This window comes from Melozone crissalis, unplaced genomic scaffold, assembly GCF_028551555.1.
Source record: "Melozone crissalis strain CALT ecotype California unplaced genomic scaffold, PUWL_Pcris_2 ptg000017l_1, whole genome shotgun sequence".
Classification (NCBI taxonomy): Eukaryota; Metazoa; Chordata; class Aves; order Passeriformes; family Passerellidae; genus Melozone; species Melozone crissalis.
In genome coordinates this window covers 5,413,751-5,426,061 of record NW_026535795.1, presented here as the reverse complement: position 1 = coordinate 5,426,061, position 12,311 = coordinate 5,413,751, and the positions used below count along the sequence as shown (strand labels likewise).

Below are 12,311 nucleotides of genomic sequence, written 5' to 3'. Positions count from 1 at the left end.
CACAATGGACCTAAATGCTATGCAGAAATATTCTTTTAACAATTGGAATAGATACAGTTTCCTGCTGGTGCTGTAAAACCCAGCCTCTAGGTGTTGGTGAGGGACTGGGATACAAGTACAACCTGCAAATCCTTCATGTAAGGTTAACAGCCCTACACTGGAAATCCTGCTTAATTGGGCCTCCAGAATGGCCTGGCAGGGCTTAGACACCGTGTTGAGAGGTTCAGAAGTACCTGGAACCATCAGGCTCATCTGTCCCAGCAGATGCTGTGGCAGATCTGTCTTGCTCCGCGTACAGAAACCTCGTTCCCAGCTGAGTGTTGTAATGTCAAGTGTACCTGCAGGGGGAATTTCCTCAGGGGAGGGGTTCTGTGTCTGTTGACACCTGATGGGAGAGATTCTAGTTCTGTCTGTAGTGAGTACACCAAGTTTGTTAAGCCTGGGAGGAATGAAGGGTTTTCTGCCAGAGGATTCATTACGTTTCACACTGGGAACGTGTTGGCTTATTAGCTGGAGCTGCACCTCGGTCTCTTAAGCCCATGCCTCTCTCCAGTCAATAAGGATCCTCTTCCTGTCCTAACAAGTGGCCCATGGGACAAATTGGGGCAATTAGGATTTACTGCTATTTTAAATTGTGTTTCTGACATCAAGCCGGGGAGGATCACCTGGGTTTTGAAATGGCTGAAAAGAAGAACCACCAAATGCCTTGTTCTAAGCTGCCAGTGGTGAAACTCCATGTTTATCTCTTAGGTAGGATAGGCTGATGTTCAGTGCTTGTCTCATCCTTTTGTTTTAAATTTGGTTTAGGATATTTAATATAGATGCATTGGAGCTACTGATTAAAAGGACCAAACCCACCATGGTATAGAACACAGTGGCCAGTGTGTGCAGTAGCATTGGCTGTGCCTTTTCCTCATGCTGCCCATAGACTGCAGGGCCAAGCACTTGGAAATCATGGGCTGAGGGAATGCCTGCTCCATGATCTGTCTCATCCATTTGCTGAGCAGCTTTGGCATCTGTTCAGAAGTAAAGCTCCGTATGTGTTGGCATACTGCCCTCAGAAAAGAGCACATTTTTCTTCTAGTGCTTCCAAACAGACACCTACCATGCTCCCATACCTGTCAGGAGGTGCTGTCAGCTTTGGGGTGTGCTCTCATTGTGGATAGATCAGTAGGAGAGTGAGCTGCCACCCCAAGAGCCAGTGCTGCTCCTTCCCCACCCTCCACTGGCTGCTCCTGGGTGTTGGATCTCAGACCTGTGTAATACACAGTGAGTTGCTCCAGCTGAATTATGGGGCAGCACATTGACACTGAAACCCAAAACTTGATAGGACAAAAATTCTGATTTCTCATTGTCAAAACAGGATAAGAGGATTTTTCAGATTAGTCTCATGTACACATGTCAGGGATTATTTGTACAGAGGATCTAAGTATTCTGGATTCTTTATCAAAACCTGCACATACTTGATTGAACAGTGTCAGTTTGAACAGGACCTTGGTAGTTCTGGAGAACTGAAGGTGTCACTTATGGCTGAGTTAGTCCATAAAGAATGTGCCATCCATGTCTGATCAACAAGTCCTGCTCAGGAGACACTAGAAATCAGTGTAAAATAGCATTGTAGCTTGAAACTGTCAGGCACGCATGATACTATGGAGGTCTTTGCATGTTTTCTGTTGGCTAAAGAAGCATAAGAATCACACACCTTAAGAACAGTCATGGTGTCAGCTGGCAGCTTAAAGGATGCCTCTGTGTGTCCTTGGACCTTACAGACTGCTGATCTTCAGCCCTAGGAATGTCAATCTAGCTTTGTACTAGTAGCTTTTATTTATTTTACAAATCTCTATTCTTACTGTGATATAGCTGTTTGTAACAGAAAGATGTTTGATGTGGATATAGTTCTTATATATACACAACATCTGATGGACACAAAACATGTTGGTTCTGCTGGTTTTAGTTCTATCAATGTAGTTTTTGTTAGGTACTTTGAACTAATCATTAAATAGATAGTGGTTAGAGGATTGAGAATAAATTTAATCATACTTCTGCTGTAACCATAAAGAACTTAACATCTTAATACTGAGGATTGAATTTTGCTGTCACTTTGCAAGCCACTGTGCTGTCCTGCCTTCCTGTGGCAGGTCACAGAGTGCGCTGCTGTCCTGCCTGCCTGGAAAGGTACAGGTCTGTGCAGAAGATAAATAAACCAGGAGAAAGAGAATGGGAGTAATTCCTGCAGTGTTACTAGTGCACATATTTTGGGTGTTTGCCATCTACCTCTTCAAGACTGACCTCAAAATAGGTTGGCTGGTTACCTCTTGTGTTCTGGGGACCCTGCTTGACCAAACCAACTATATCAGCAATAATTCCTTATCTTCTTCGTCCCTCCTGGCATTGCCAGAGTCCTCTTGACAACTGGAATAGGGGAGGCATACAGAGAGACACTGTGGATCACATGGAAGGTGCCCCTTGCTCAGTCAGACAGGAATCAAGGCCAGTTTAGGGAAAACTCTGGAAGTAGTGTGAGGGTAATAATTGCATTTCGTTTATAGCAAAATCATCACAGCCTATGAAATGATTTAATGTTCTTTGGCAGTGGGTTTTGTTTTACAGTTCAAGTAGTTAAATCTGGCTCAGAAAAAAATCCTTAGTTGTAAAATACTTCTAGGAGAAAGCTGGGGACAAAGATGGATTGTCTCTCCATCTTGTGGCTTGTTATGTTCCAGCAGAAGTTGAACATACACCCTTGCACTTCAGCTTACAAAAGGTCGGTTCCTGTGGTGTTTCTTGGCTCGTGTCCCACCGGTGTCCATGGAAGCTGCCAGCACCGAGGGCCAGTTGCAGGGAGGGGGTGAGGGCATTGCTGGGAGTGCTTACTGCTGTCCAGGGAAGTGCTGGGCTCCACTGGGCATGCAGAGACTTGCAAGGCCGTTTCTTCATGAAATCAGGTAGTATCATTTGTCCCTTAAGAATGCCAAATCCTCTGCAGTTTGATGGATGATTACTTTGGGTGTTTATGCTGATGTGTGGGGTGTTCTGAACCAGGCCCCCTCAGGAGGGCTTGGTCCCTAGCAAGTCCATGTCAGAACAGTTTAGACTTTTTCCAGTGATTTCTGCTCTTATCAGAGCAGACGTGGGAGGTGAAGAGGGACCAGTTGGTCCTTGGTAGAGTTACTAGAACTCCTGATGTTGTCCAGGAGGTGTCCTGCACATTGCACCTAAGGGATGTGGGCTGATAACACCTGCAGACCTTCAACAAGGTTTGAAACAACTCTGTTTCAGGAGTTGATTTTTGGTAGTTTCCCTCAGAACCTATCCTCATTTGAGCTCTCAGGATCCATATGCTGCTGTTACCCAATGTAAATTTGATGTCTTGGAAATTACATTCTGTTGGAGAGGGATGTGTGTGTTTTGGGATTTGGCTTTTTTTGCTGGGTTGAATTGTTCCTTTCCATGCCAGAAGGTGGTACAGATGAAATGCAATTTAAAAACATATTTGCTTTTAAAATTGTGTGCAAGTAAATCTTTTACAGGTGTGAAAACAAGAGCTTTTACTTCATAAATTTTCTTGCATATGGTGTGTATCAGTTATTGTAACATTAGAATTTTCAATGGAAAATTGAGTATTATGAATGGAATAGTTTGAGAATGGTGATAATTATATGACTATAGCCTGACAGCAGTGTTAATATTTAAATATTCTTTAAATCTAGACTCTAGCTAGGAACTGAATATTTTTATTAAACTTCAGTAATACTCAGCTTATGGTAATATCAGTACAATTTCAAATTCATGAACTTTGTTGTCAAGTCAACCTCTGTAATTAACTGGTTCTGTAAAGTGCTGTGGGACTTTCTCTGTTTAAATATAGCATGTGGATTGTATTGCATTATTTTTATTTTTTATATGTATAAGTATTTGGGTTGATTTTGAAGCTTAACCATGGAATCTTTGAAGGTGGTGCCTTTTCCCCCCCCTTTTTTATTATGCACAAAATTTTCAACAAACAAGTCAACCATGGCATGATTTTAAAAATCACTTTTAACAAGGCAAATGAGAATAAATAGCTTCAACTGCTTGCCTGGTAGCTGTTCACTGGAGATGGTATTTCACTGACTTTTCCTGATATATCAGTATTAGGTCTTCATGAATAAGAAGTTATAAAGTTAAACTTTTAATATTGTATTTTCCTCTGTTTTAACAGCTCAAAGGGAAGAGAAAAGGAACGAAGATCGAGCAGAGTCCACATCAGCACCAAAGAAGGCTGTGGTAACTATCCTGGAGAAACAGCCCTCTTCTCTCCCCAAAAATCTGCCTTCAAAGAAGCCCCCATCCTACTCCAACACCTCACTAACTAAACCACCACTGAAACCTGCTGGAAGTTTCAAAGGTGTCATTCCCAAGAAACCTTGGCCTTCGTCAGGCAGCGTTCCTTCCAAACAAGCACCTCTCTCTCATGGCTCATCAGTTGCCAAGAAAGCAGCTCCAGCGTCTTCCAGTTTGAGTGGGGGACTCAAAAAGCCTTCACTGTCTTCCGTGTCAGCTGCAGCTGGGAGTAGCCAAGCCAAAGCCTCAGCCAGTCCTGCCCAGTCACAGCCCAACTCTCAGATCCGACAGAATATTCGACGATCCCTGAAAGAAATTTTGTGGAAGAGGTGGGAATTCAAAACACTTTATATAGGAAGCTGCACCTAGAAGTAGCATGGAGAGTTTAGTTTGTCTTGGTAGGGAATTTTGAGAGATTGAATTTATGCAACAAATTACTACAAGTGCAGTCAGCATCTCAGGTTTATATTTGAAATAAAAATTCTTGATAGAAAATAAATGTACATGTGATAAAGCTTTTATAAAAAGAAACCTCACTGTTCCATTTATATTGAGACAATTACAGCAGAAGGATTAAATCACAGGATAGAAGCATTTATAATGTAGGTGCTCTGAGATTTAAAGTCTGGAGATGTAGAATTGTAGGGAACATAATGCAGAAAATACTGTAGTTAAAACTCACTGAAGGAGAGATTCCCTCCTGTCCCAACATGCAAATCAAGAAGAAATTCTTGTCAACAGACAGCTGTCACGTAGGACAGGAAAAAAATAACACCAAAAAATGCAGATTTTCCCCCAATAATTATTAAAGAGAATGACAACCATAAAGACTTGCCATAGAGCACTGCCCTCTGGTATTGTCTCTGTAAAGAAAATCCTGGTCACAGTGAGGAGTCAAGGACTGAAAGTGAGGTGCTTGGGCTCCCTGTGTCACTCCTGGCAGAGAAACTCCAGGTGCCAGTGCCACAAGCAGGAGTCTCCCAAAGTCTCTCCATGGCCATCTGCAGGCAGTAATTAAAGTTTGCCAGAGTTCAAGATCCTGAGATAGACTTTGGCTTTGAGATTTCATTTAAAGGAGTCTCAAGCCTTTCCTGGGTGAGGAGGTCAGGTCTGAAAAATTTCCTTTTTTGTGACTGCACCTAACCATTTACCCCTGATGTAACCACACATTCCTGTTCTTGTTTGCAACAGAGTCAATGACAGCGATGACCTGGTCATGACAGAGAGTGAAGTAGGGAAAGTGGCACTCAACATTGAGAAGGAGATGTTTAATTTGTTCCAAGGGACAGACAACAGATACAAAAGCAAATACCGTAGCATCATGTTCAATCTCAAGGACCCCAAAAACCAGGTTTGGAATTTTCTTAAACAGTAAACTTGTATAGAAATGTGCTTTTGGGCTTGAATGGTATGTCAGATTCTACCCTCAACATTAGGAGTTTCAAAATAGAGACTTATGAATTAAATGATAAAATGTTATTATAAAAGCATTCAAGCATTTTTTACAATATTTTTATCTAAGCAGAAGTTCAAAGCCTACTTTAGTTGGTGATTGGTATTTATACAGTTTGAGCATTTGATGTGATGTATTTATTATACTTGGAGTTTATTTCATCCCTGATTTCTGGTTGCTGCAATTTTCCAAATTTGCTTATAAGTAGGTAGTATTCTTAACAGAGAATTAAGAAACTGGAGCAGGTTTTCCCTGCCCAGTTACCTGAGCAGGTTCCCTTCAGAATGGCAAAAGTCTCTTCTGTTTTCAGGGACTTTTCCATCGTGTCCTTCGTGAGGAAATCTCCCTGTCAAAACTGGTGAGAATGAAGCCAGAAGAGCTTTTATCTAAAGAACTGTCTGTGTGGAAAGAGAAACCAGCTAAGGCAGTAAGTAACATTTTTCCCTATGTGTTTAAGTACAAATTAAGAGCAAGTTTGCCACCCTTTACCACCCATTATACATTAATGCACCATTTTCTTCCTAACAAAATACTAATAACACTCAGTTTCAATACCCTTCTTCCCTACCACATACCAAATGATAGCAAAGTACAGAGTAAAATAAATAGATGGAGCTTTTACCAACACTGTTTTGTTTTCTTTCAGGTGGAGCCAAGAAGCAAATCTCATGAAATCAAGAAAACAGCTGTAAAACGGGAACATGTGCCTGCTGTCAATATGGAGGATTCTCCACCAGTGTCTGACTCTGATGTGAGTGCTGGGGCTGTTCCTTTAGATGAGGATGTGGAGGGGGAGAAATGGCAGTTAGGGCTTCACATTTGGGCAGATTGCTTCACTGAACTATGAGGGTATCATTTACCCGCTGGGTGTGCTATGAGCATTCCTCAATGTGAAGGACTGCAACAACCAGTGATAGGTGTATTTTGCAGGCACTTCAAAAATGCTATGTACTTTTTAGCCCTTGATGTCAATTTGCAGAAAAATCTTTTCTTTCTGAACATGAGCTCTGCTTTAAAGGCACTGTGGCTTGAAATTTGGACACATATCACATGATAACTCCATCTAACATGATATGCTTTAAGCAAGGACTTTTATGCATTCTTTTAAAAAACAGAATGAACAGTTTTAGAAGTATTTTTTTATTGTTGAAGTTAACGATCAGCTGTGATGTTTTTTGTGTTTAATCACTTTTAGGAACAGCAGGAGTCAACTCGAACTGCACCCAATTTGAACAGTCCTCCTTCCCTAGATGTTTTTAGCAGTATGTTGAAGGATACAACAAGTCAGCATCGAGCCCATCTTTTTGACCTGAACTGTAAAATCTGTACAGGTATTTATTGACAATGCTCACCTTGGGCAAAGTGAAAGAACTGTTACTTAAGTGTTGTTTGTTTATTTGTTTTTTTTTTTTAAATAGTTTCTCCAAACTACTAATCAAAAATGCTTGATATAAATCTGTAGGTCAGATTTCAGCATCAGAAGATGAGATACCAGCTAAGAAGATGAAGACAGGACCTTCTGCTAAGAAAGTGGAGTTGAAATCAAAGCCAGAAGCGCAGGCCAAGTATGAGAGTCCTGCAGCAGCCCCAGCAGCAGAGCCTGACAAAGAGCCCGTCGCTGATGACGCAATGGAAATTGATGTTGAACCGGCAGCAGAAGCAGTTTCCCAGCCAACCACAGAAGGGACTTACATTCCTACAAGCCAGAGCCAGAACAGCACAGACTCTGCTGTACCTGAAGAGGTCTCTGCTCCCGCTGCCTCCTGTGCTGGCCCTGTTGTCACAACCGTCACGGTTTCTGGCAGAGACCCCAGGACAGCCATGAGCAGCTCCTCTGCGACTGTGACCCCGGCCCTGCGTCCTGCGCCCACAGCTGACAAAGCCTCCACGGGGGAAACCAAACAGGAAACTTCCAAACCAGTTATGACTGTCCCCAAATCAATATTAACCAAACCCTCCTCCTCACCAGATCCCAGATACCTGGCGGTTCATCAGTCACCCAACATCAAGTGCGTATCCTCAGCAGCTGCCACATCCCTCCTGTGGCTCTCTGCAGATTCCCATGTGTCCCATATCCTGTTCTCTTTCCTTCAGCCAAAAGGCTTGTTGAGGTTTAAAGTTCAGGGAGCCTGATTCACATTTTTAAAATGCCATCTCTACTCATTGGCTTTTTCTAGCTTGGTAAAGTTTTTAGAGCATCAGTGTGTGCATCAACAGATGCACAGAGTATCAACAAAGAGTCTGCAATGTTCCAGCAGAGAAATAAAATTTGAGGGTGTCATGCAGACTTAGAAGTCTGAATATACGTTAATGTCTAGAAGGACAGTGCATGGAAGAGATTGCTTAGAGGCATTTCCAGATTTTCATCCTGTATTAAAATACTGTTGCATCTAAATACAAATTAAAATTAACCAATTGGTCAGCTTGAAAGGAAGTGGATTTCTTTCACGTTCTGAGTATACACAATAGTAAAACTAAATATTGCTGAGTATATCCTTTTGCAAGTTTTATTCATAGCAAGTTCTTTTACTTCAGAATTGCTTTCAGGAGGATATTGTTTACTTAATTAGTGAGAAGTCTATGATTGATTTTATAGAAGTCATACCTTTTGGCATGTCTTTGCCTGTCTGCAGCTATAAGTTTATTTTCTGCTATTCCTTGATTTTTTAACTATTACCAAGTTAATGGAAAACATTTACAAAGCATCTAGTAAAAATGTTGTTACCTATTCAAAAGAAAGTATCAGATCAATAGGAAGAGGGAATAAAATTTAAAATAAAGGGCCCATCCTCATTGGCATTTGTAACCTTTCTGTTTGGATTTGTTTTGCAGTGCTTCAGAGCCTCGCTCACCTCAGGACAGCGACACTTCCCTCTTTCTCTCTCGTCTCAACACCATTTGGAAAGGATTTATTAACATGCAGAGTGTGGCCAAATTTGTCACTAAAGCCTATCCAGTCTCCGGGTGCTTTGATTATCTTAGTGAGGTGTGTGTGTGTCTGGAATGGTCTGTGCTGCAGTTCCTGCTGCTAGAAAGGCTGGGGGCACTGTGTGTTTATAGAGTTACATTAGAGCTGAAGCAGTGGTAAATGACATCTTTGTAGTAATAGGAAAAATAGCTCAAGGAAGAAAACTCAGCCTTTTAAAAATCCCTCACAAATCTGTGAGGAATTCTAATGTCTTTGAACGTGTTTATACATATGTTAGGATCTACCATGGAATAATGGCTTTACATCAGCTTCCTTGTTTAGGAGCCAGTATTTTAAAGTGTGTGTCTTGTTCTGTTATCAAGCTAGATGGGTCACTGATATGATCTGTTAGAAAATTTTGTTCAGCTATTCATGAAAAGTATCATCCTTGCTACTAATTTTCAAGTAAAATAAGTTGGATGATACGGTTCTGAGAGGGTGTTCATTCAAATAATGAGACAGTAGAAAGGTTTTTCTTTCTCTTTTTTTCTCTCAAGGGCATTTTAGGTGACAGGAATTTTCAATTACAAATGTATGGTTTAGGACTTAGTAGGCTTGCTTGTTCTACTGAGTACTGCTTTTGCTGAAAAGAGTTTCACTGTCCTCATGACAGGAAATTCACCAGAATTCAAATGACGTGGGGTCACTGCAAATGTGGAGAAAAGCTGTATTTCATATAGCAGCTTCCCTGTAAAAGCCAATATATATATGTATATTATAGTTTCCCTGTCTGCCAGTAATGGGCATACAGAACTATTTGATGTGTTGCTCCTCTCCATGTCTGGGGTGTGTATCTGTTCCATGTATCCTGTGGGCCTTTGGGTCACATGCCATAATTAAACACCTCCAAATTTAGGAATAGCCTGTCTGAATTTAAAAATATATGCACAAAAGTCTGCTAAAATTTAACTATCCACTGGGCTACTGGGATGGGGCACCATGCACTGCCTCTTTTGGTTTTAATTTTTGGTTTTTCTTACATTACCATGTAATGCTTCTTGTTTAGGATTTACCTGACACAATTCACATTGGTGGGAGGATCTCACCGAAGACAGTCTGGGATTATGTTGGCAAACTCAAATCTTCGCTTTCTAAGGTATTCACTTCAAATCCTTTGCAAAACCCAGAAGAAATAGACAGCAGTGTAAAATGACAACTTTTCATAATATAGGGTAGTTAACAGCAAATACTGACATAGATCACACATAGAAAATTACCTAAACCACTTCTTTGAAATTTTTTATTTATTTTAGTAATGTGTTTATTGAGCTGTAAACCTTGATCTCTCTTTCCTGCACAGTAGTTAAATCTTCAAACTATTTTCTAACTGAAATACTGAAGATTGAAATTCAAATATTAAAGAAAAGAAACTTATCATTTAATATATTTTAGTATTAAAACCACTTCAGAGGTGAAAAAAGGATAGACATTATTGAGAAAAACACGAAACAAAAAATTTTCCATTTCTTTTTCCTTTGAGCCTCAAGCTGTTCGATTTGATGTAAGATACACAAGTAATTTGTGTTTCTAAAAATTACAAACCTAATTCTATTTTAATGTTGCAAATTGAACAGCAGTAGTCTCTTAAATCTAGAGTGTTGTCCTGAAGGCGTAGTTGGAGTGATAAATGTGCAGTTTATTTTACCTCTGGAATTTGCCCTTTACCATTTCATTTGCTGGTATGTTGCAGGTTGAATTTTTCCACTTTGCTTTTGTATTCCAGGAGTTGTGTTTGATTCGTTTCCATCCCGCAACAGAAGAAGAAGAAGTTGCCTATATCTCTCTCTACTCCTATTTTAGCAGTCGTGGTCGTTTTGGTGTTGTAGCTAATAACAACAGACATGTCAAGGATCTCTACCTGATCCCCCTGAGTTCTAAGGACCCAATTCCTTCCAAACTCTTGCCCTTTGAGGGACCAGGTAAGCACAAAACAGGGGAGGTTCAATGCTAGGTAAAATCACAAGACAAAAGGCAATCTGAGACAAGTTGTTGAATATTTAATGTAATCATTAGTTAAATTTTTTATATAAAACCAATTTTAAAGCACCTAATTAGGGGAAAACTGGAAATCAAACTCTGCTAAGATAAAATTGTCCAAACTTTAGTCTTTCAAACAAGATAACTCATTCTCCTGAGACATATGAGTTACATGTAAAATGAAGGATGTGGAACAGCCACTGTATTAAAAAAACAAACAAAACCACAACAAACTCCCACCCTATTATCAGCAACTCCTAAATTCACAAACCCTTCACCCTTACAAGCCATTCACCATCACTTAATTCAAGCAGGAAACTTATACCACAGAGGAGTCAAGAAGTCAGAGTGAAGACACAGGTAACATTTCTGGTGCTTCCACTGCATTGTCACTGTCCGTGCTGAGTTAATCTGTACATGCAGTGTGGGGCAAGAGTTGCTTGTAATGTTCTGTTCTACTTGGATCAAACTAGTCAAATCATTGAAAATTCATCCTTTAGGGAGAAAGGGACCCATTCTGTAGGGTTAGGTTCTTCTATCTTTAGATAAAATCACCTGTAGTAGTGTTTGGTGAGTTTGCCCCATGTCGAACATGGTGACAGAAACACTGAGAATGAATTCAGCTGTGAAACACCCTTCTACAAAATTTGGAGTCATCTTCATCTAAGGATGAGGAGATGCATATGCTTGGTTTCCAAAGAAGGATGTAGGTTTTATAGCAAATACCAGGCTGGGAAGCTGCAGAGCTGCAGGCTGCAGTGAAGGCAGAACTCCGTTGTCGTGGCCATGGCTGGCACTGCATGGTAGGTATGGAACCAGCAACAAGGAGCTCACCTTTCTGAGGGCTGACTGAGCTCTGCCTCTCAGACACAAGTGTAGCACAAAAGTCAATAAAACACTCTCAGAGCTTTAATGCAGGAGCAACAGTGGCTGGGACAGGTTTTCAACAAATGGAGCATCATGATTTAAGTGCTGTCCCTTCCTCCATGAAATAGCCAAGGGTACTTGCTCTGCATCCTCAGACAAGATTTTTCTTATACACTTCAAATCTCTTTTATCTGTCCTTGAGCAGTGCACAGACTAGGTGGTTGTTTTTAAGGAATAGCTTACCAGCTTTCTGTTCTACACTTTTTCTTACTTCTCCATTATGGGTTTCATTTCAAATGAAACTCTGTACCTTGGATTGAATGTTAGCAAATGTAGCCAGACTTTACTACTAGTAAGAGATATTTTTAATATCAGACTGGTTTTGCTGAGTTTCAAGTGCACAAGTATTTCAAAACTGGAAGGAGTTGTTCAGAACAAGTTCAGATCTAATCTGCAGGTGTTCATGGAGGCAAATGTTATAAGTCAGGTTTCCAAATTGACATAAATAGTTGTAGGCCAAGTAGATTAAAACAAGTTTCCAAGGGCAGGCAGGCCAAGAGATGGAACAGTTTCACAGAAGATTCACTAAAGAGTTCTGCCATCAGGTAACACTTGGAAACACCTGTGGCAGCCTTTATCTCAGCTGTGCTAAGCTGTGTTGTGTTTTAAAAGCAGTGAAAAGAATCAGGTAAGCTGTTCCTCTTGTTTTTTGTATGTATGAAA

At 40.6% G+C, this 12,311-nt stretch overlaps 1 protein-coding gene across 2 annotated transcripts in view; it reads left to right on the top strand.

The window, feature by feature from the left end:
- DIDO1 (death inducer-obliterator 1) overlaps positions 1–12,311 on the top strand; it is a 46,935-nt gene that overhangs the window by 26,432 nt on the left and 8,192 nt on the right. Inside the window, exons 8-16 of one of the 2 annotated variants that reach the window (XM_054274807.1) lie at positions 4,202–4,652; positions 5,515–5,674; positions 6,087–6,203; positions 6,423–6,527; positions 6,972–7,107; positions 7,239–7,785; positions 8,609–8,762; positions 9,751–9,840; positions 10,468–10,663. In XM_054274807.1, coding sequence (XP_054130782.1) covers positions 4,202–4,652; positions 5,515–5,674; positions 6,087–6,203; positions 6,423–6,527; positions 6,972–7,107; positions 7,239–7,785; positions 8,609–8,762; positions 9,751–9,840; positions 10,468–10,663 — 1,956 coding nt within the window. Of the gene's footprint in view, positions 1–4,201; positions 4,653–5,514; positions 5,675–6,086; positions 6,204–6,422; positions 6,528–6,971; positions 7,108–7,238; positions 7,786–8,608; positions 8,763–9,750; positions 9,841–10,467; positions 10,945–12,311 lie in introns of those variants that run through there. The other variant, XM_054274808.1, reaches the window with a different exon arrangement.